The sequence below is a fragment of the Acomys russatus genome, chromosome 31 (genome assembly GCF_903995435.1).
Source record: "Acomys russatus chromosome 31, mAcoRus1.1, whole genome shotgun sequence".
NCBI classification, from domain to species: domain Eukaryota; kingdom Metazoa; phylum Chordata; class Mammalia; order Rodentia; family Muridae; genus Acomys; species Acomys russatus.
In genome coordinates, this window is record NC_067167.1 from 1,429,842 (window position 1) to 1,449,958 (window position 20,117).

The 20,117-nt window shown below is 58.6% G+C and overlaps 3 protein-coding genes across 7 annotated transcripts; 1 reads left to right on the forward strand and 2 right to left on the reverse strand.

The window, feature by feature from the left end:
• Positions 1 to 1,389: 1,389 nt before the first annotated feature.
• C31H19orf25 (chromosome 31 C19orf25 homolog) lies at positions 1,390 to 2,712 on the reverse strand. The gene is made up of 2 exons (XM_051172933.1): positions 2,524 to 2,712; positions 1,390 to 1,643 (listed from the first exon to the last, which is right to left on the reverse strand). Exons 1-2 carry the CDS (start codon positions 2,651 to 2,653, stop codon positions 1,444 to 1,446), a joined length of 330 nt encoding a protein of 109 aa, XP_051028890.1. The 5' UTR covers positions 2,654 to 2,712; the 3' UTR covers positions 1,390 to 1,443.
• A 1,301-nt stretch (positions 2,713 to 4,013) lies between these two features.
• On the reverse strand, positions 4,014 to 12,896 carry Pcsk4 (proprotein convertase subtilisin/kexin type 4). Of its 5 annotated transcripts, none has more exons than XM_051139840.1 (15): positions 12,643 to 12,896; positions 11,996 to 12,100; positions 8,431 to 8,523; positions 8,219 to 8,347; positions 8,040 to 8,116; positions 7,855 to 7,943; positions 7,471 to 7,643; positions 7,171 to 7,383; positions 6,162 to 6,262; positions 5,982 to 6,085; positions 5,792 to 5,909; positions 5,325 to 5,507; positions 5,087 to 5,211; positions 4,337 to 4,459; positions 4,014 to 4,211 (listed from the first exon to the last, which is right to left on the reverse strand). In XM_051139840.1, exons 1-15 carry the CDS (start codon positions 12,658 to 12,660, stop codon positions 4,153 to 4,155), a joined length of 1,710 nt encoding a protein of 569 aa, XP_050995797.1. In that variant the 5' UTR covers positions 12,661 to 12,896; the 3' UTR covers positions 4,014 to 4,152. The 5 variants fall into 5 exon arrangements, 4 of the variants coding, with proteins under 4 accessions (XP_050995797.1, XP_050995798.1, XP_050995796.1 ...); XM_051139841.1 differs by lacking the exon at positions 12,643 to 12,896 and adding an exon at positions 12,316 to 12,495 and having other exon boundaries at positions 4,386 to 4,459; XM_051139839.1 differs by lacking the exon at positions 12,643 to 12,896 and adding an exon at positions 12,316 to 12,495.
• Positions 12,897 to 13,210: 314 nt separating this feature from the next.
• On the forward strand, positions 13,211 to 18,335 carry Reep6 (receptor accessory protein 6). Its single transcript, XM_051139764.1, has 5 exons — positions 13,211 to 13,407; positions 16,374 to 16,467; positions 16,565 to 16,703; positions 16,828 to 16,996; positions 18,203 to 18,335. Exons 1-5 carry the CDS (start codon positions 13,293 to 13,295, stop codon positions 18,238 to 18,240), a joined length of 555 nt encoding a protein of 184 aa, XP_050995721.1. The 5' UTR covers positions 13,211 to 13,292; the 3' UTR covers positions 18,241 to 18,335.
• The last annotated feature ends 1,782 nt before the right edge of the window (positions 18,336 to 20,117 follow it).

A 20,117-nucleotide genomic window follows, 5' to 3' on the forward strand; every position in this document is an offset into this window, starting at 1 on the left:
CCAGCTCAAGGACAGCGGCCTCTGGAGAGTCCTCAGAGATGGAACAGGTGTGGTCGGCTGTCTTCCAGGCTGCTGATGGCTGCCGGCACCCTGGGCTGGAGACCCACCGAATGCTTGAACAGGGCGACATGCCCACCAGTTACCTCACCTCGTCCTGTCTGTCACACCGTCCCGTGGCCAGCGTCATCCCCCTCGCTCACACCTGGTTAGCCCATCCTCCGCCGCAGCCTCTTACATCTGTCCCGTTCTGCAGTGTTACACTCTTGTACATACTGACCCCCGACCCCCACATAGACCCCGGGGAGGACGCCAGCCGGCTTCTGGTTCTTGTTCACATCTTTAATAAAGTGAGCCACTGAGATGCTCTGGGGGGCTTTCGTTTTCAACATGGGCTCTACAGGGGGGAGGTTGTTCCAGAACTTTCTACTGCAGCTACCATCCAACCACATGAGGCATTTGTGCACACCCGAGCTCTCAGCCGACTGCCATGTGCTGGGACAGAGGTTGATTCAGGGTCAGCCGAGCCACACCTGGCCATCTGCACTTGGACATCGGCCGTCGTCCACTTGTGTTGGAGTTGGGGGCCCAGCCAGGACAAACAGGTCTCTGTGACCCAGGAATGTGGAGTGGCAGGAACAGCTTGGCCACAAGTCAGAGCCATTTCTAACATGGTCCCAGGCAGCCTGGGACTGAGGTGACACGTGGGGTGGCCAACGCCTGAAGTGCAAAGGGGCTGGCATGGACTTGGACTCCCATTAATTCAGTGACCATCTTAGTTACGGGATGTCCATGCACAGGAATAGAGCCCGTCTGCCCTAAGGGCAGGAAGAAGGTAAACTGAACCCCAGGTCCAGATGGGCCACCACACACAGGGGGCCGTAGATGCCCAGCTAAGCTTGCGTGGCACAGGGACCTCTGTCCTGTCACCTCTGTCTCTGGGATCTTCTCAATACCTTTCAACCCAGAAGGAACCCCCCGCCCCCGCTGAGTCCCCCCAGCCTCAGGGAGAGCAGGGAAGGTGACATGGCCCTGGAGGACTAAACCAGGCTCTAGGACAGGGGTAGCCAGCCCATTTTCTCAAGCAAGATGACAGTGGCCATACTGGTTGCTGACCTGCTGTGGATGTTGGGGACAGAGCCCTTGGCTGCCCGGGGTAACAGGAGGACAGGGAGAGGACACCAGTGGAAAGCTGGTCACTATGGGGCAGATTCGTTCTGAGCCCCGACCTGCAGCCAAGTCCTAGGTGCAGTCCAAGCCGGTGTCCCCACAAATGAGGAGGTGGCCGTGTCCCCAAGGATGGAAGAGGGAACAAGGTTCCAAGCCCACAGAGTTGAGCCATTGTGTCCCCTCAATGCATGTTGGGACAGCAAATGTGGACGCAGAGCCTCTGGTTGCCAGGTGCGCAGGCCTGGGCAGAGGGCATCGTCACCATACAGCTCAGCTTTAGGAGGTGGCCGAGGTCAGCTGGCTAACATCCTGTTCCAGCCTGTGGCCGGCCTGCCGAAGGTCATCAAACTTCTGCCTCAGCGTGTCCCCAGCCTGCCGCAGCCTCTCATTCATGGCCACATAGGCCCGGCTCTGCTGGTAGAGCTGCTCCTCCTGGGTCTCAGGGTCTTCCGCCCTTGGGGATGGGTCTGGGGGGTCTAGAAAGGAGAAACAGTGTCACCACCCCCAGGCCAGCAAGCTTTACTTCACAGATAAGGGGAGAAATCCTTCTTGGCCAGGCACAGTGGCGTAGGCCTGACATCCAGTGATCAGAAGGCTGAGGGGTACAAGGTCAGCCTTGGCTACATAGTGAGTTTGAGGCCAGCCTGGGCTGCATAGACATGTCTAGGCTCTAGAAAATAGAGTCACAGAGACAGGCCTGGGAAACCCTAGGGTTTGAGGATCACAGAAGGTATAGGATCCCTCCAGCCACCTTGCTCCTGCTGTCCTACTCAACGCTGCCTGGGTTCCTGGGTTTGTGTGTGTGTGCGTGCGTGTTTCTGAGACAGGGTTTCTCTGTGTAGCCCTGGCTGTCCTGGACTCTCTTTGTAGACCAGGCTGGCCTGGAACTCACAATGATGCGCCTGCCTCTGCCTCCCAAGTGCTGGGATTAAAGGGGTGAGGCACCACACCCGGTGTGTGTGTGTGTGTGTGTGTGTGTGTGTGTGGTCCAGACAGGGTTTCTCTGTATAGCCTTGGCTGTCCTGGACTCGCTTTGTAGACCAGGCATTCCCAGCTGGGTTCTTAGATTCTTGTGCAGGACTCGAAGAATATCGCCCCTTGCACATATCGCTTCCCCCAGATTTTCATACAGAGCAACTGGCTGAAGTCCCCCCTCCCCTTTAAGACAAGGTCTTGGATTCACAGCCATCCTTCTGTTCTAGACCGCTAGGTTGGCTTGAGTCGCCAAGCTCGGCGGCACCTCGGTTTTCCTTCTGACGACCCCACTTTGCAGAGGAAGAAAAGGCCGTTGACAAAAAAGATTCGTCCCTAGCTGCCTTGCTCCCCGCTCGGCCTGGCACTCCGGGGTCCTCCTACCTTCTGGGGCCAGGGCGGTGAAAACGGGATCGTGGGCGGGCGCCCCCCGCACGTCCTCCAGGATCTGCTCCACCGTGGGAGGCGCCGGGCGCGTGGGCAGCACCACGCGTTTCTTGGCCTTGGAGCTCATCTTGTAGGCCGAGGGGCGCGCTAACGGGAGGTCCGCTCTCGGCGTGTCCCTCCCATTAGCGGATCTGTACTGAGATCCCCACCCTTCTCGCCTTGCCTCGACCCCGGGTCTCCGTTTGTCCTAGAAATCCCCAGCTGCCTGTCTCCGTTCCAAGAACCTTAGGCGGCCGTAAACTCTTCCGCTTCCTGCTCCAGCGCCTCTACGTTTCTGCACTTCCGGTCGGTTCCAGCCCGGCTCCTCGAGAAACCCCTCCCCCGTCTTAAAGAGACCTAGACCTAGAAGCACCTAAGTGCGGTCCACTAGGATCAAGGGATCTCAGCCTCCCTGACCTCGTGTTGCAGGATGCGCAAGGCGTGGACATGAGTTCGCGCTTCCCTGGCTGGGCAGTAAATAGGAGTCAGTGTGCAACCACTGCCAGGTACACAGTGGGCACTCAATAAATGCTGGGTGCAACCTACTCACAGAGCCTTTAATCTTTAATCTCAGTACTCCGGAGGCAGAGGCAGAGTCTAAACAGTGAGTCCAGGACAGCCAGGGCTACACAGTGAGACCCTGTCTCAAAAAAAGGGGGTTGCAAAGCCGGGTGTGGTGGCGCACGCCTTTAAACCCAGCACTTACTTGGGAGGCAGAGGCAGGCAGATCGCTGTGAGTTCAAGGCCAGCCTGGTCTACAAAGTGAGTCGAGGATAGCCAAGGCTACACAGAGAAACCCTATCTCGAAAAACAAAAACAAAAACAAAAAAAGGAGGGGGGAGGCGGTACGGGAAGAGCTAGCTCTCTGTTCATGATGGCTTCGTGGTATTTCAACACTTGGGTGGTCTCTGGGCTTGGAGCAGTCCCTCCTTGATGGCTCCTTAGTCCTCCTGGGGCACACCCTGCCCTGAAGTACACCACAAACTTGACATCTTCTATTTAACCTTTATTTGCCAACTATGAGGTCAGACACGGGGCTCTGGGGCGGGGAAGGGACAGATGGTCGGCGGCTGTGGTCTGAGCTCTGCCTGCCGCACCTCTTGTCTTGCTCCACCTGTCTTCCACTGGCAGCAGCGGAGGCTGAGCTGTGGGCTGTCATGTGGCCCACGCAGTGGCCTGCAGATGGTCTGCCAGGGCCTTCTGGGTCCGGGTCCTAGTCCAGCCTGGGAGCAGGGCCTTGGGGTACTTACTGTCCTTCTGTTAGGCATCCCTGGCTCCCTAGCCTTCAGGATGCTGTGCATTCCCGGGCATTGGGGTGTCCAGCCTGGGGCAGGTGGGCCTTCCTCAAGCCGGGAGGGGTCTCCTGAAGGCTCTGGCCGGCAGGGCCAGCACCGTGACCCAGGACTGGTAGCCGGAGCAGCCACTGGAGGTGACAGGCCTTGAAGGCTCCCTGGAGCTTGCCCCAGCACGAGGGACAGGGAACAGGCAGTGTAGTTGCTGGTCAGGAGGCCCCAGCAGGCGCAAAGGAGGGTGACAGCTGGTCTGTCCCTCTGTCACTGGCTGTTCTGTGTGCCTGTAGAGCCACCATCAATGCTGGCTGAAGACGAGGCAGAGCCTGGCCAGGATGGAGGGGGGACGCTGACTTTCTGCATAGGGACAGAATGGAGACAGGGGTGAGGCTGCAGTTGGTGGGGGCGCCAATGCCCACCCACCCAGCCCTGGCCGCTGCGCCTCCTCCCCCAACAAGTGACCATGCGCTGCGGCCACTCACCCTGGCACAGCCCCTCTGTGTCCCTCTGCACACACGCGCAGCTGGTCACCTGGGGGCTGTAGGGCCGTGCTGTCATGTCCTCGGCCGTCCCGTACAGCAGCAGTGTATAGTAGTATAGAGTTCCTGGGCAGGGGTCACGGTGGGCACCGAGGGGGACAGGCTGTCGGTGGCCTGCCAGGCTCTGTAGCTCCCAACCTCAGTGGCTCCCAACCAGGCTGCTACACACCTACTTGGGCCAGTGGCTGCAGGCCCCCACTCTTCAGGACAAGTGCACCTACTGTGTGCTAGTAGCCAGACTCTCCCACTTCCCAAGGGCAGCTGCAGCACCTACTGTGTGCTAGTGGCCACGCCTCGGCATGTCCCCCAGGTAGGTAATACCTTATTGCTTATCACTGGCCCAACCACCCCCAATGCTTCTCCCAGGTTGCTATACACCTACTGTGTGCCACTGTGCACTTTCTTCAGCTAGCCATAGACTTATAATTTGTACCAACGGCCATATCCCACTCCTCTGGTGAAACTACATCTACTGTGTGCCAGTCGGCAGATCCTCCTCCCTCCCTCCCACTCTCCCTTTAATTGTATACCTACTGTGCATTGGTGGCTGGCGCCACCCATCCTCCAGTGACATCTACTGTGTGACAGAAATGCCTGTTGCATGACCTCTCCAAGAAACCCCCTGGGGGCCCTCTGTGGCCGTGGGTCAGCCATGGCTGGGTCCCAGCCCACAGCTGCAGGCGGCTCTCTCACCTGTGTTAAAGTAGTAGCCCTTGTTCTCCAGGCCCAGGGTCCACAGGCCCTGCGGGTCCTCATCCCAGTAGTGCGTGGACATGAAGACCCAGTTGTTGTAGCCCTGACTGCTGACATCCAGGGGTCTGTGGCCAGTGGGTGGCACGGCAGAGAACAGAGGACATCTGTCTCCTGAGACCCGCCCTGCAGGGTCCCGCCCACAGTAGGCTAGGAAGGGCCCCCTTGGGAGATCTCACACCTGATGGCCACAAGCGTGGAGTGTGTGCCCATGGGGCTGGTGAGGGAAATCTCCAGGTCCCCACGACGGCTGTAGGAGAGTGACAGCTGGACCTGCACGTGCTCCAGCGAACGGAGGTGGCGGCGCGAGCCATCCGAGCACGCGGAGATGTTCTTCGACACCAGCATCCGAGGCAGGATGGGGCTGGTGGGGTGAGGACTGTCCTGTGGGTCTGCCGCGGGCTGGGAAGCGCCCAGAGGCGGGTCTGGGGGAATCCAAGGGTCTGAGGGCACTCTCCTTCCTCAGATGGGTAAACTGAGGCTTCGGGGCATCCTCCCTGCCTTAGATTAGGGTGTGAAGGTGGGGGAGGAGGGAGACTGCAACAAAGTGCAGGGTGGAGATCTGGACAGAACCTCCCGCGTGGGCGCGGAGTCCCGAGCTCGGGGCCTCCCTCTGACGGGGCGGGGCCGGGGAGGGGCCTCCCTCACGTGGGGGTGTGCACCACCCGAATGACACATTTCTTCTGCGGTTGAGTGGGCAGCCACACGCGAGCCAGGTCCACCAGCAACCCCGCGTCCAGCAGCCCGTAGCCATAGTGGTGGCTCACTGTGCGGGAAGGGTAGCCGTCACTCGCCCTGCGAGCACTGCACCCCTGTCCCCTGCCTGGCCCCGCCGCACCTTGGCGCCCCACGCCGTTGATCCTCCAGTCCTCTGCCTGCAGCTGCGCCGGCCTGGACGCGCGGACCACCAGGTGCTGTAGGTCCCTCCAGGTCAGGAGCGGGCTGGGGGGGCGAGGGCGGGTGAGCCGGCCGCCGCCCGTGGGGGCGGGGCGGTGGGCGGGGCCCCACGGTCACCTACTTGGCCTCCAGAGCCAGGGCGATCATGCCAGCGGCCAGCGGGGCGGAGGCCGAGGTGCCCGTGTGCTTGTCGGTGCACTGGTGGTGCAGGTCCGTGGTGACCTGGGGACAGACAGCAGAGGCGCCTTCAGCCCAGTGCGCAGCGCAGATGGAGGACTTGTCTGGAGGGTGCTAGGGACTAAGTTCACAAAGTGCTGAAGATCAGGCTAAGTATGAAGATTAAGCTTAAAAAATACACCAAAGGACTAAGCTCAAAAGGTACTGAAAGCCCTAGGCCTGCTGATGCAGGCGTTTAATTCCAGTACTCGCGGGCCGGAGGCAGGAGCAGCTGCGACTTCCAGACTAGACTGGTCTACACAGTGAGCACCTGCCTCAAATAAAGACTACTAGCAACTAAGCTTAGCAAGTACTGAGGACAAGTTCAACAAGTACCAAGGGTCTGTTAAGAAAAAGGCTCCTAAATAGCGCTACATCTAAAAAGCGCCAAGATCGAGACTCCAACTCCACAGAGCCTGAGCCGTGTGTGTGTGTGTGTGTGTGTGTGTGTGTGTGTGTGTGTGTGTGTGTGTGTGTGTATAGACGTGCTGGGGCACCAGGACCACAAGCGCAGACAACTGGCTCCAGCCTCAAGGGTGGTGAAGTGGGGGTGGGTGGGTCATGTATGGGGTGGGAGTCCTGGGGGAGGCGGTGGCCCTCGGGTGGGGGAACCTCAGTGCCAGCCCAGGTAGCTGGGGCACAGGTGGCCCAGGCATTGGCGCAGATCTTACCCAGGGAGGTAAAGCTGATTTGCCAAGTAGGTGGACATGGCTGGATCTAGGCATGGAAGGGGTCGGAGGGGCTGTGAGTCCGAGGGAGGGGCAGGAGGGGCAGGGCCTGTGTGGAGTGGAACTTGTTTGGGGACCAGTGTCTGGAGGGACCTGACCTCTGCCCGAATGAAGTCTAGGGGTGGGGCCAGGGAGGCGGGGCCAGGGAAGGCGGGGCCTGTGCTGTGGGCCTGGCTGGGTACTCACGATCTGTGGGTCGGTGGCCACGCCGCTGCTGAAGGTGGTGGTGAACGTGGAGGCGCAGGCTTCGCTGTACCAAGGCACTTGGCCCTGGCGCGTGGTGCTGCCCACTGACAGCGTGTGGATGCTGTTGGTGTACCCGTCACAATTGCAGTTGTCGTAATGGAGGCCACCGTTTCCCGAGGCCCAGATGAACAGTGTGCCCAGCCCTTGGCGGCCCTGGGTGGAGAGAGTGACCCGGGAGAACAGTCAGCTCTCTGACCTCTGGGACCTGTCCCCTCCACCCAGGGTGCGTTTCCTGTGCACCTTGGTCACACCACGAATGAAGGCCTCCCGAGTGAGGATGCCCGGTCCGTCTACCGTGCGGCCGTCATCCTCGGGGCCCCAGCTGGCACTATAGATGTGTATGTGTTGCGGCTGCAGGCTGAGGGACTGCGCCTCCACGATGTCCGTGATGGTTCCATCCAACATGCGCACGCCTGCGCGGGTGGGCGTGGGCCTCGTGCCAGCACCAACTCTGGTTGTCCTACCGGGCCACCTCCCTGCCACCTTTTAGTCACCCACAGCCTAAGGCCTGGCAATTACCCAGTAACCAGTGGTGGGAACGGAGTGGGGGGCAGGGACTGGAGGGTGGTGGTCCCCGCACTGGTCAAGCTTAACCTGATACGCCCCAGCCTCCACCCCTGGTACCTCCAATTCTGGCGTTGAAGGCCACACCAGCACCACAGAAACCGTTGTTAGCTGTGGCGGACACCTCCCCAGCGCAGCGGGTCCCGTGTCTGATTCCAGAGCAAGGAGAAAACAGACACATGTCCCAGCCCACCTTGGCATTTCTGCAGGCCCCAGGAACACCTGCTGCACAGCACAAAGCTCACCGGTTCTCATCGCTGGGTGTGTAGCGAGGCTGGGGATCTGGGTCATAGTCATTGAAGTCATAGCTGGCTAGAGGGTCCTGGGGGTGGGGGGATAGGCAGGGAAGGCAAGATGAGAGTGAGGTGGAGACGGATGGGTCTGGGGGACCTGGCCTGCTGCCGTGCTACCCTGGAAAACTCACATAATTAGCCCAGAGGTCCGGGTGGTCTTTCTCAATGCCATCATCCAAAATGGAGACCACCACTCCCCGGCCGGTCAGTCCCTGGTTCCAGACCCTCAGGATGTTGAGATCTGGTTGTATCTCGTTGTTCTATGAGAGACAAGGAGGGGCCTAGGGTCAGTGGGGTACAGGCTGGTCCCCGCTGCCCGCTCTGCCCAGTTCCAAGTGCTCACCATGTACCACTGCTTCGTAAACCAGGGGTCTGTGGGCACCACCAGGGAGCGCTTCACCCGCCGCTTCAAGGTCTGCTGCTCAAACCACCGCACCTGCAGGGGGCGCAGGGGCTGCACTAGCCACTGCCTCCAGGGCAGTGGGCCGCAGTCGGGAGGGCTCTGGAGCGGAGACTCAGTGGCTGGGGCTGCTCTTTGGATGCCCCACGATCCTTTAAACTGTGTTCCCAGAGACACCTGAGGCCCCGACGGTGTGCACATGAAGGCACTGGGGCCAAGTGTGGCCCTTCTGGCGCCGAGCCTACTCCTCCTTAGCAAGTTCTGTAGGCTTCCTCCTGCAGCCACACTTTTTCTTTTGAGACAGGATCTCATGGTGTAGCTCTGGCTAGCCTGGCTCTCACTGTGTAGACTAAGCTAACCCTGAACTCAGAGATTCACCTAACCCTGCCTCTGCTGGGGACAAAGGTGTGTGCCAAAGCTATTGTGCTAAAAATAAAAAAACCTACCACTTCTGACACTCTCCCTTGGCCAGGATGCCCCGGTCACACAACCTCCACCACTCTCTAGTGTGTACTCAGTCTTGTTTTGTGTTTGTATTTTCATGTCACTCTCTCCCTTCTCCTCTGTATGCGAGTGTGCGTACGTGTGTGTGTGTGTATGTGTGTGTGTGTGTGTGTCCGCCGGCCTATGTACCGTGGCAGTCAAAGGGCAGCGGTGAGGTTACAGAGCCATCCCAGTGGTTATGAGTACTGGCTGCCCCTGCAGAGGACTGGGGTTCCATTCCTAGTGTCTACATGAGGGCTCACAGCCTCCTGGAACAAGTTCCAGTTACCTCCCATGCCTTCTGACCGCCTCGGGCACCTGCATGCATGTACAGATGAGCAGTCAAAACACGTTAGTAAAATTACAAACTAAAAATGTCAAAATCTTTTGAAAAGTAACAGTGAGGCTGGGAGGTGGAGGCACGCGCTTTTAATCCCAGCACTCCGGAGGCAAAGGCAGGCAGATCGCCATGAGTTCAAGGCCAGCCTGGTCTACAAAGCGAGTCCAGGACAGCCAGAGCTACACAGAGAAACCTGTCTCGAAAAACAAACAAGAAAAAGTACCAGTGGGATTCACTTTTCTCCTTCCATGTGTAGATCTGGGGGTTGAGCTCGGGCGGGCTGTATACTTTCACCTTCTGAGAAAGATCTCACTTGTTCTCTAATTTCCTGTTGTCTGAGGTGGGGTCTCATGCAGTGAAATTTTGGTTTCTTTAAAATACACAAAAATATGGGGGCTGGAGAGATGGCTCAGAGGTTAAGAGCACTGACTGTTCTTCTAAAGGTCCTGAGTTCAATTCCCATCAAACACATGGTGGCTCACAACCATCTAAAATGAGGCCTGGTGCCCGCTTCTGATGTGCAGGCACACATGTGGGTAGAACACTGTATAAATAGTAAATAAATATTTTTTTAAAATACACAAAAGTAGCCGGGGGTGGTGGCACATGCCTTTAGTCCCAGCACTCAGGAGGCAGAGACAGGCAGATTGATGTGAGTTTGAGGCCAGCCTGGTCTACAAAGCGAGTCCAGGACAGCCAAGGCTACACAGAGAAACCCTGTCTCAAAAACCCATTTTAATCCCAGGTGTGGGATAAGGGGCTGCTTTGGACTGTTCCCAGCAGCTGACTATGATTTGTCCAGTGCTCTAGCAGGGGTGTGGTTTTGCCAGCTGCAGATAGTTTCTTTGACTGTGATATTTGGAATTCTGGGGTCTTTTCAGAGGGTACATAAATGCTAGGGCCCTGAGAGGCAGGCTGTCATTGGTCGTTGTTGGTCGCTGTGAAGTAGTCTCGTGCACAAGGAAGAAATTAGAACTTCCTGAAGGGGAGATCAAACCAGCACCAGCCCTAGTCAGCAGGAAGTAGTCGAGGGATGACAAAGAGAGGGATTACAGTCTCATGTAGCCTAGGCTAGCTCAAAAAAACTACATAGCTGAGGATGACCTTGAACTCCTGATCCTCCTGCCTCCACTTCCCCAGTGCAGGGACGACCGGGGTGTGCTAGCATGCCTGTCTTCCTCGGTGGTGCTGGGATGGAGCAGTGCTCTGCACAGGGAACCATAGCCTCTGTCTTGGCCACCTCTGCCCAACATCAGCACAGCTGTTGCCCAGCTGGCCTTCAGCAATCAGCCTGCTCCCCTCCCAGCCACAGCTAGAGACCAGGAAGGAGCTCGCGCCTTGTCCTCCACCCAGGACCTGTGCAAGTGCCGCTCGGCAGGCCCAAACCAGTTCGTTCAGGTCCCCTTCTCCTTACAGCCACATCTTAGTCTCAGGAGCCATGCTCCCCTGGGCGCCCCGGCTTGATCTGCGCATCCACCCACTATTGTCTCATCTCTTGTTGCTCCTTCTTTTCTCCCCTTCCCCCTTCTCGGCCTCCCTCTACTCCTTTCTTCTATTGGTCCTCGTTCTCTTCCTTCCCGAGGTTGGTCCCCACTGGGTTCCCAGTTGGTGGACCGGTTAGGATTAGGAGGTGTGGCCTCAGAGGAGGCCTGTCACTGGGAAGTGGGTGCTGGTCCTGGCCATTTCCAGTTAGCTCTCTGCCTCCGCCTCCTCCTGTGGAGGTGGATGTGCGTGCTCATCACCGCCCCAGCATCCTCCGCCCCCGCCCCAGCATGGCGGTCATGGACTCGCCCTCTGAAACAGTGAGCTCAATAAAACTCTAAGTTGCCTTGGTCATGGAGCTTTGCCAGAGGACAGTAACCAAGACAGTTCCTGATGCTGAAGGTGAGTACCCTCCCCTACCTCCATCCTCCACCCCACCCCCATCCTTTACCCCCCCATCCCCACCTCCACCCCCCATCACCACCGTGTGTAGCTCACACCACAACTCCATGCTCCTGCTGCAGGGAATGGCTGGCACTATAAAATCCAGACATTTTGATTCTTCCCAGCCTTTTCCCTTCCTCTCCTCTGTTCTCTCTCTGTCTCTGTCTCTCTCTCTCTGTCTCTCCTTTCTCTGCACGCTTCTTTCTCCCTCCCCCGCCTGTGCTGCTTCCAATAACCCTGCACTTATATAATACAGGCCGGGCGTGGTGGTGCACGCCTTTAATCCCAGCACTTGGGAGGCAGAGGCAGGTGGATCTCTTTGAGTTCAAGGCCAGCCTGGTCTACAAAGTGAGTCAAGGACAGCTAAGGCTACACAGAGAAACCCTATCTTGAAAAAAAAATTCTTTTCTGTGAAAATATATACTATAGCTTTGTCTCCCGATTAGCTCATCTGTTGTCAATCATGGGGCTGTGCTCCCCGGTCGGCTGCGCACTCACTGGTTCCAGGGCACGGTTTCCGTATGCGTTAAAATGGACCTGTTCCTCTCCCTACTCGGAGTGGGGTTAGAACCAGCGCTTTAGACCCTCCAGCAAGGACAGGCAGGCCAGGGGGCTGCCAGGGTTCCTCCTAGTGCCAGGTTGTGTTACCAGCCATGCTCACGGCTTCCCCAGCCAGGCCTCACTTGACAACCCTACAGTAACAGTGACAGGAACTGACTGGTTTGCCTCAGGAGGCTGTAGCCGTGGACTCACTCCCACCTTGGGCTCTTTCTTCAGGCGCAGACGGTGGCCCCAGTTTGGACTCAGGGACTGCTGGGCCACTCCGCGGTGCCGGAGATGGAAATACTGGTCGTCGGGGAAGATCTGGGAAAGTGAGGAAGGGACATCGCTGGGATCTGGCTCCCCTGAGTCCCAGCGATGGAGGCCAGTCTCCATGGCTCTGTACCCCTCAACCGGGGGCCCAGCCGAGGGCCACAGACTCCCAACTCTCTTCACATCTGAGGAGGTCTTGGGCACGCCCTCCCATTTGTCCAGCCCCCCCCCCCAGGTCCTGTCCCATCCATCCAGGTCCCACCCACCTGTCCCAGGTTGACGAAACCAAATTTACGTGCCAGGCGCTCAGCCTCCTGGTAACCTTGAGTCACCCGCACGGCCCAGCTGCTGACATAGATAGGGGCCCGGGCTGAAGCCCACCCCACAGCCAGGAGGGCCAAAGCCAAAGCCAGACCCAGCCACAGCGCAGTCGGGGAGGGCCGCATAGCGGGGGGCCGGGGCGGGGGGCGGGGCCTCAAGAAGCCACCCGGATCCTGGACACCATAGCAACCCCGAAGCTTTCAACTCCCAAGGGGCCTTGCGGTCCCTTCCTATCACCGACACCCACCCCCCCGTCCGGGGGTGGGACTAACCCACACGGAGAGGCACATCCACACGGACCTAAGCCTTCGGGAGCCTCAGTTTCCCCACTTATACACGGCCAACCCCTCCATCTGGCCCTTAGGAGCAGGTTCAAGGTAACAGCGATGCCTTCAACATTTTATTTGGCCCCGCCCACTTTCCTCCACGCCCCTCCTTCGAGGTCAGCTTCGTTTTTTCCAGTGTAGTCCCGCCTCCTTTGTGACCAACCCCGCCTTCTCCGGCCCGTCCAATCAGCACCGGCCTTAATCCGGCCCCTCCCACCTATTCCTCAGCTAGCTCCACCCACACACCCCGCTGCTCTCCGTCAATAATATACTGGGCCACTCCCTCTTGACCAATCAACACGCCGGCAGCCTGGCGCCCCGCCCCCTCCGGACTTCCCGCTGCCTCTCGGGTCTCCGCCCCGGCCAGAGGGCGATGCGGCGGGGGAGACGGGGCAGGCCCCACCTCCTTTGTCCGCCCTGCCCTCCCATTGGCCAGAGCCGGGGCTCGGGGGCGGAGTCAGGCCCGGAGGCCAAAAGCAGCGGGCCGGGGGCGGGGCCCGTAGCCTCGCGGTCAGAGAAAGCGGTGCACCCTCGGCGGGGCCGGTGCGCGAGGCTGCGGGCGTGCTTCAGCAGCCTGCCCCGGGCCCGCCGCTGCCATGGACGGTCTGCGCCAGCGCTTCGAACGGTTTCTGGAACAGAGGAACGTGGTCACCGAAGTTCTCGGGGCCCTCGAAGCCAGGACCGGTGTAGAAAAGCGGTATCTCGCCACGGGTGAGCCTGGAAGAGGGGTACACGTCGCGGGTCCCCGACGGGCACCATCAGGTCCTGGGTCCCGTCCCTGGATAAGTTGCGCGGCCCAAGTACCGGTTGGGCTCCTTGAAGCTGGGTGCCCTCACCCTGGAAGGGTTTTGGCGGTCCTGGGAACTCTGACCTAGCAGCGGCATCCCCGGGGACTCACGTCCCGGGTCCGGGTCCTGGGGACTCTGACCTGGAAGGGGTGCACATCTCAGGTCCCTAAGGGCCTCGGCAAGGTCATGAGGACTCGGTCCTGAAAGGAGTGCATACATCTCAGGTCCCTGGTGGACCGGGTGAAAGGCCTCGTGAAGGGCTAGGCACCCAGACCTGACGTAGGGTCCTATCCCGCCTGGGAAGGGGTGCACAGCCGGGTCCCCAACAGGCAACGAAGATGTTCTGAGTCCCCATCCGCGGAAGGGAACTCATTCTGGCTCTCCCGTGGACCCTGACCTACCTGTGGGGGGGTCTCACCCTTGGCTCCCCGGGAAAGGGAGTTTTCAAATTTTGCCTGCCTCTCCTTTGGAAAAGGCCACCCTAGGGTCCTGCAGCACTCCCCAAGCAGCCTGCCTCCTCCTGGGGCCCTGGCTGCGTGCCAGGCTTCAAGCCTGGTTTCTCTGCAAATCTGGTTTTTCCAGTGGCTCAGCTGGCCCCTATGTGGGTGGAAGACCCAGGGACAACATGCCACCCTACCCCACATCAATCCTCTGTGTGTTCCCAGTTCTGTCTTGTGCTATCTCATGGAGAAATGTGCCCATGTATCTCTGGGTCAGGAGGCCCAGCTCCAGGACCCTAAGCCTCTCTTCCTCTGTGCCCCAGCACAGTAGCTTTGAGTCAATATTTGTTGAACTCAGATGGTGGCTGGGGCATGGAGAGCCTGAGGAGGGACCATCCTGGAATCCTACCCTTAGGTTCATTTCTAGTTCCGGATCCTCCCTGCAGGGTGGTAAGGCTCTCTGTGCCTCTTTCTGAAATGATTTTTAAAAAAAAATTTTTTTGTTTTGAGACGGGGTTTCTCTGTGTTAGCTTTGGGTGTCCTGGACTCACTTTGTAGACCAGGCTGGCCTTGAACTCATAGCGATCCACCAGCCTCTGCCTCCTGAGTGCTGGGATTAAAGGTGTGCGCCACCATGCTGGGCCCTCTGAAATGATTTTAGTGTGCCCCTTTTGTGTCCCCAGAAGCCCACAGGCTTGGTCCTTCCTGAATCACAAGACAATGGGGCTCTGTGTGAAGGACTCTTGTCAGGTCCTGAAGTCCTCTTCTCCACAGATCCCAGTTGGAGGGTGGGCCCCCATCCTCCACCGTGTGTGGGGTGGGAGTGGTGGGGGGGTTCTGAGATCTATATTCAGGTCTCAGATCCCCCTCCAGCTGTGACCTGACACCCCGAGACAGCCCCAGATACAGGCCACAACCTCTGTCCTGGCTTTTTCCACATCACTAGGGAAATTGCATCATAGTACCCTGGAAGAGGGGTGGCCAGGAGGGGAACTGAGGCACAGGAGGCAGGGGCTGTGTTGGGAAATCCCCTTGCCTCCACATCCCGTGCCCTCCGTCACTGTGCCCCCACCCCTGCCCTAAATCCTTGGCATCCAAGGTTATCCTTTCCCTGCTGAGGCTGCAGTTAAAGAGATTGTGGGGACCAGTGCGTTGGGAGAGCCCTTCCCCCATCAGTGGTGGGGACGCCACATCCCCCACCGGCTTCAGGACCCTTATCTTAATAGAGGGGGATTCTTAGGCTTCAGTTGCCCCAAATGGCATGCTGTGCCCCCAGACACTAACCGAGGCAATTTAGACTCTTGGGGTCCTCTCCTCCTTGCACCTCAGATTCCAGAGGGTGATTCCCAGAGCAGGTGGGAGGAGGGGCAGGGACTCTGACCTTAGACACAGTAGCCCGTGTCCCCGCAGATAACAGTCTGGGGGAGGAAGGAAGGAAGGAGGAGACGTGCAGGCGCAGCTACCCCAGGGGCAAAGGTCCTCTCTCTCTCTCTCTCTCTCTCTCGGATAAGCCCTCCCACCTCCCCAGCTTAGCCAGCCTCTGACCTTCGCTGAAGGACAGGAAGACCCAGATCCCCCAAATGCTTTCCCACGGGTCCGAGCTCTCCCTTGGCTAGCAGCGAGTTCACAGTGGTGGCTGAGCCCCAGGGTCTTTATTGCTGAGAGTGTCTTGGTGGCCAAAAGGCCACACTGTAGGGTGATGTAAGAAAGACTTACTAAACCACAACTGCCCCAGGGTGCAGGAGTCAACCCCAGCCACACCGGGATAGCAGGTGACACAGGAAAGAGTGTACACACACAGACACACAGGTGCATGCGCGTGCGCCCCACACACACACACACACACACACACACACACACGCTTCTCTCCACTTCTTCTGGAGACTGTACTTCGCTGAGCTTGTAGCCCATCCTGCTAGTCTGGCTGCCCAGTGAGGTCCAGGGATCCTTCTGTCCCTGCTACCCTCTCCCAGATGCTGGCAGCACAGACACTGCAGCAAGCCCAGCTTCATTTTGTTTTGTTGTAACTCGCCGGGCTTTCACAGAAAGCATTTAACAGCTGAGCCACTGCCCCCCACCCCCCCACCCAGGCGCGCGCCTTCTGGGTGGTGGGGTTTGAAATGTGGACTCCTGTAGCCGAGGATGACCTTGTGTACTCTGTCATCCCAGCATACCAGAGGCTGAGATAGGAAGGGACACCCCCCAAAGAAAACAAAACCCCCAAGAAGCCAATGCCACAGAGCATGCCTTTAATCCCAGCCCTCAGGGTTCAGGCGCAGGCAGATCTCCATGAGTTTGAGGCCAGCCAGGACTTCATTGTGAGGCCCTGTTTCAAAATAAAAAAAGACCGCTTGACCCATGACTATGCACTGCCCGGGGCATCCTTGCGCAGTAGGATGCAGGTTGCAGGCTGCGTCAGAGGCTTTGCCTGCCGCTCTTCTCTTCCCAGGAGCTCTCACCCTGCTAAGCCTGTATCTTCTGTTCGGCTACGGGGCCTCTCTACTGTGCAATGTCATCGGATTTGTATACCCCGCATATGCTTCGTAAGTGCACCAGGCAGTCCACAGGGATGAGGAGGCTTCTGGGGGGTGCCTCCCAGATAGCATCTCGTGCAGACACGCTGCATTCCTATCCGGACAGAGTCAAAGCCATCGAGAGCCCAAGCAAGGAAGACGACACTGTGTGGCTAACCTACTGGGTGGTGTACGCCCTGTTCGGTCTGGTGGAGTTCTTCAGCGATCTACTCCTGTTCTGGTTCCCTTTCTATTACGCGGGCAAGGTGGGTAGGCTGGCCAGCAGTGGGGGGTGGGGGGGAGGCGCGGGACAAGCGGGGGGTGGGGGACAGGGGGCGGGCCTGGGTGTGGCAGGCCCGGGTGTGGCAGCTCGTTGTGTCCCCCACGCAGTGCGCCTTCCTGTTGTTTTGCATGACGCCGGGACCCTGGAACGGTTCGCTCATGCTGTACCATCGCGTCGTACGGCCAATATTCCTAAAACACCACGTGGCCCTAGACAGCGCCGCGAGCCAGCTAAGCGGAAGAGCTCTGGACGTCGCAACTGGGATAACCCGGGACGGTGCGTGCTCGGGGTGGGGTGGGGGTGGCTGCCCAAGGGGCTTGATTTGCATATCAGATTTGCCTTTTGTTTTTCCCTTTGGGCTTTTGTTTTGTTGTTGTTGTTGTTTGAGGCAGGGTCTCACCATGTAGCCCGGGCTGGCCTGGAAGTCACTATGTAGATCAGGCTGGCCTTGAACTCATAGAGATCCTCCTGTCTAAGCCTCCTGAGAGCTAGGGTTAAAGGTGTGTGCTAGTTGGGTTGAGACAGAAAGGATTTCATGTAGCCCAGGATAGCCCCCAACTCACTCTGCAGCTGAGGGTGAGCTTTTGTTTCTAATCTTCCTGCCTCTCCCTCCTGAGGGCTGGAATGACAGGCGTGACCATGTCACCCCGCCCCAGCTGGCTCCTGGGTCTTACTGACCCTCTGTCCCTGTCTGTCCCTGTGGCTGGATTTGCCTCTCTGTCTGTTCGCCTGTCTTGAGACTCCTGACTCTGGCTACACTCCTTGTCTTGCGTCTCGACCACCCCCTGCATGGCTCCACTGTCCTCTTACTGTCCGCCTCTTTCTCCTTGGCTGTCGGGAACCAGTGCTTCAGGCCCTGTCTCGGGGCCGGGCTCTCATCACTCCAGCGTCAACAACGGAGCCCCCGCCAGCTCTGGAACTGAACCGTATGTTATTCCCTGGGAGGGACGGTATAGGGGTATGTGTGCGTGTGTGTGGGTGGGGGGGGTGTGTGTGTGCAGGTGTGTGTGTGCAGGTGTGTGTGGGGTGGGGTGTGTGTGGGGTGTGTGTGCAGGTGTGTGCGCGCGGGTGTGTGTGGGTGTGTGTGCGCGGGGTGTGTGGGTGTGTGTTTGTGTGTGCAGGTGTGTGGGTATGTGTTTGTGTGTGCGGGTGTGTGTGTGTGTGTGCAGATGTGTGTATGTGCAGATGTGTGTGTGTGTGTGCAGGTGGGGGGTGGATGTGTGTGGATGTGTGTGTGTGCATATGTTTGGTGCATGCCACTCTGGGTATGCATATTAATGTACCTGTGCAGCTACCCACAGACATTTGTGTGCACCCACCCACTCACGAGGAGCCAAGTGTGCAGTTCTGTGTTTGGATGACTGCAGAGAGTGACCAGCTTGCCTTTGGAGCGGAGCTGATTGCCACCAGCTCCCCATCAGAGCTTGGCTGGTGGGAGGGTGCCTTGGCCACCCTCACACACTGTTTTCTTTTTCTCCACAGCCAAGACAAGCCAGAACCCACTGCTGAAGCAGAAATAAAGTCCCCTGGCAGTCTGTGTGCGGTGCCCCTGAATGACAGTAACGAACACACGCCTGATGCCCAGGCCTCTGAAAACTCCTCAGACTCCAATCAGCAACAGCAACCCTCAAGCCCAAGTGTGCCAGCAGAAAGCCCCTCACAGGCCGTGAATGAGCATTCCCCATCCCCAGCTAACCCAGGCTCTGCGTCTGAATCCCACGGCCGGCTGGCCACTGGTTCTATCAGCGGCTCCCAGATTCCCAGCAAGGCCCGGCGCCATCGCAGCCGGGGCAGTGTGGCTTCCAGGACTGCACAGCGTGCCCGGCTGCCCAGTGCATCGCTGGGGCCCTCTCAACTGCCCGGGCACTCTGGGAGTGCCTCGCATCCGGCAGGCCGGGTCCTTGGGACCCACTCGGACAACAGGCCGGCTCTCGGGCACCAACCATCACACCTCTCAGGTCTCAGCACCAGGCCAGCCTGCGGGTCAGTCGGCAGTGGCCACATCCACACCCACACCCCCGTCCACACAGCACGTCAGCCCCTCCAACCAGGACTCACCCAGGGCTCGGTCTCCCAGCACACCCCCTGACCCCAACCAGGCTGGCAGCAAGGAACTCAGTGAGCCAGGGGATGGGGGTTCCAAAAACAACAACCAGGGCCAGAAGATACTCGCCATGCAGGGGGCCCGCAGCAGCCCAGTGACCCAGGTGATGATGGTCCCCTGCCACTCCGACTCCTCCCTGGAGTTCGTGTCTGAGTCCCACCACGGAGATCACCTGTAAATGGCCAGGCTACAACCACCAGCTGCGCTGCCCCGAGACACTGCTGGCTCTTGCAACACCTGGCATACTAGGGCCACCCCTGGACGCCTGTGGGCCACGAGACCACAAGACACACCCTGCCCACAGGAGCCATGTGAATCACTAGACCACCAGAGCACCGTCTGAGAGCCACAGAACAGAACTGCCTGCATTGGGAACAGTCAACCATCTGAACCACAGCACCTCTTGAAGCCCCCCCCCAACGCAAAGCCTGTCTGTGGAACCCCACACAAACCATCTACCACAGAGCCCCCACCTGAAACTCCCTTGCAGTGGCACAGAAAACAAACACCATCTGGGCCCTCCTCTCCCCCAGTGTAACATCTGTCCTCCGAGGCACACAATAAAATCACCCGCTCAGGCTCACCGAGTGTGTTGGCTCAGCTGCTGGACAAGGCTATGTGGAGACACTGACCTTGCGAGACCTGTGCAAGGCTAGGCGGAAAACCCCAGACGGCATTTTGGTGCATAGCTCAGGCTGGCCCAGGACATATACTCTCTCACCTCAACTGCCCAAGTTCTGAGGTCCAGCTGTCAGCCGCTACACCTGGGGTCCCTCGGCCTCAGATCCAGCTGTGGGGGTGACAGGCAGTAGGTTCTCTGAGAAAAGATCATGCCAGCACAGGCGACCAGTCCCCTCTCCATTACGGTTCATAGGTCCAGAAAGGTTTCTTGGTGTTTTCTAAGTTGTTGTTGTTTATGTCTGTCTGTCTGTCTGTGTGTTGGTCTTGGTCTGTCCGTGAGGTGTGCAGAGGGCACAGGCGCTGTGTCCTCTGGATGTTGAGGTGCAGGTGTGAGCCACCGACATGCATGCTGGGAACCCAGCTCAGGTCCTCTGTAAGAGCATCTCTCCTCTGTCTCCTGTCCCCTCTCCCTCTTCTCCCTACTGCATCTTCCCTCAGGGGAACATGTCTGTCTGGAGAACGCAGCCACACAAGATCCATCACCCCATCGCACACTTGTGGTCAAGTTAATTCCCTCCTCTCTCTCCCTAGAAGCAAAGCTGGGAAGAACTTGAGTTCAAGGAAGCCAGGAGGAATGTCAAGCAGGTGACACCAGGACAGGCCAGCTCTTAA

What these genes read in the sequence shown, in the direction of transcription:
- Reep6 (XM_051139764.1), top strand. Translation starts at nt 13,293, where the DNA reads ATGGACGGTCTGCGCCAGCGCTTCGAACGGTTTCTGGAACAGAGGAAC. An exon ending in GTATACCCCGCATATGCTTC is followed by an intron (nt 16,468 to 16,564) that starts GTAAGTGCACCA and finishes CTATCCGGACAG; the next exon opens with AGTCAAAGCCATCGAGAGCC. An exon ending in AACTGGGATAACCCGGGACG is followed by an intron (nt 16,997 to 18,202) that starts GTGCGTGCTCGG and finishes TTTTCTCCACAG; the next exon opens with CCAAGACAAGCCAGAACCCA.
- C31H19orf25 (XM_051172933.1), bottom strand. Translation starts at nt 2,653, where the DNA reads ATGAGCTCCAAGGCCAAGAAACGCGTGGTGCTGCCCACGCGCCCGGCG. An exon ending in CACCGCCCTGGCCCCAGAAG is followed by an intron (nt 1,644 to 2,523) that starts GTAGGAGGACCC and finishes TCTCCTTTCTAG; the next exon opens with ACCCCCCAGACCCATCCCCA.
- Pcsk4 (XM_051139839.1), bottom strand. Translation starts at nt 12,495, where the DNA reads ATGCGGCCCTCCCCGACTGCGCTGTGGCTGGGTCTGGCTTTGGCTTTG. An exon ending in CTTCAACGCCAGAATTGGAG is followed by an intron (nt 7,644 to 7,854) that starts GTACCAGGGGTG and finishes CCACCCGCGCAG; the next exon opens with GCGTGCGCATGTTGGATGGA. An exon ending in CGGGTGGTGCACACCCCCAC is followed by an intron (nt 5,508 to 5,791) that starts GTGAGGGAGGCC and finishes TCACCCCACCAG; the next exon opens with CCCCATCCTGCCTCGGATGC.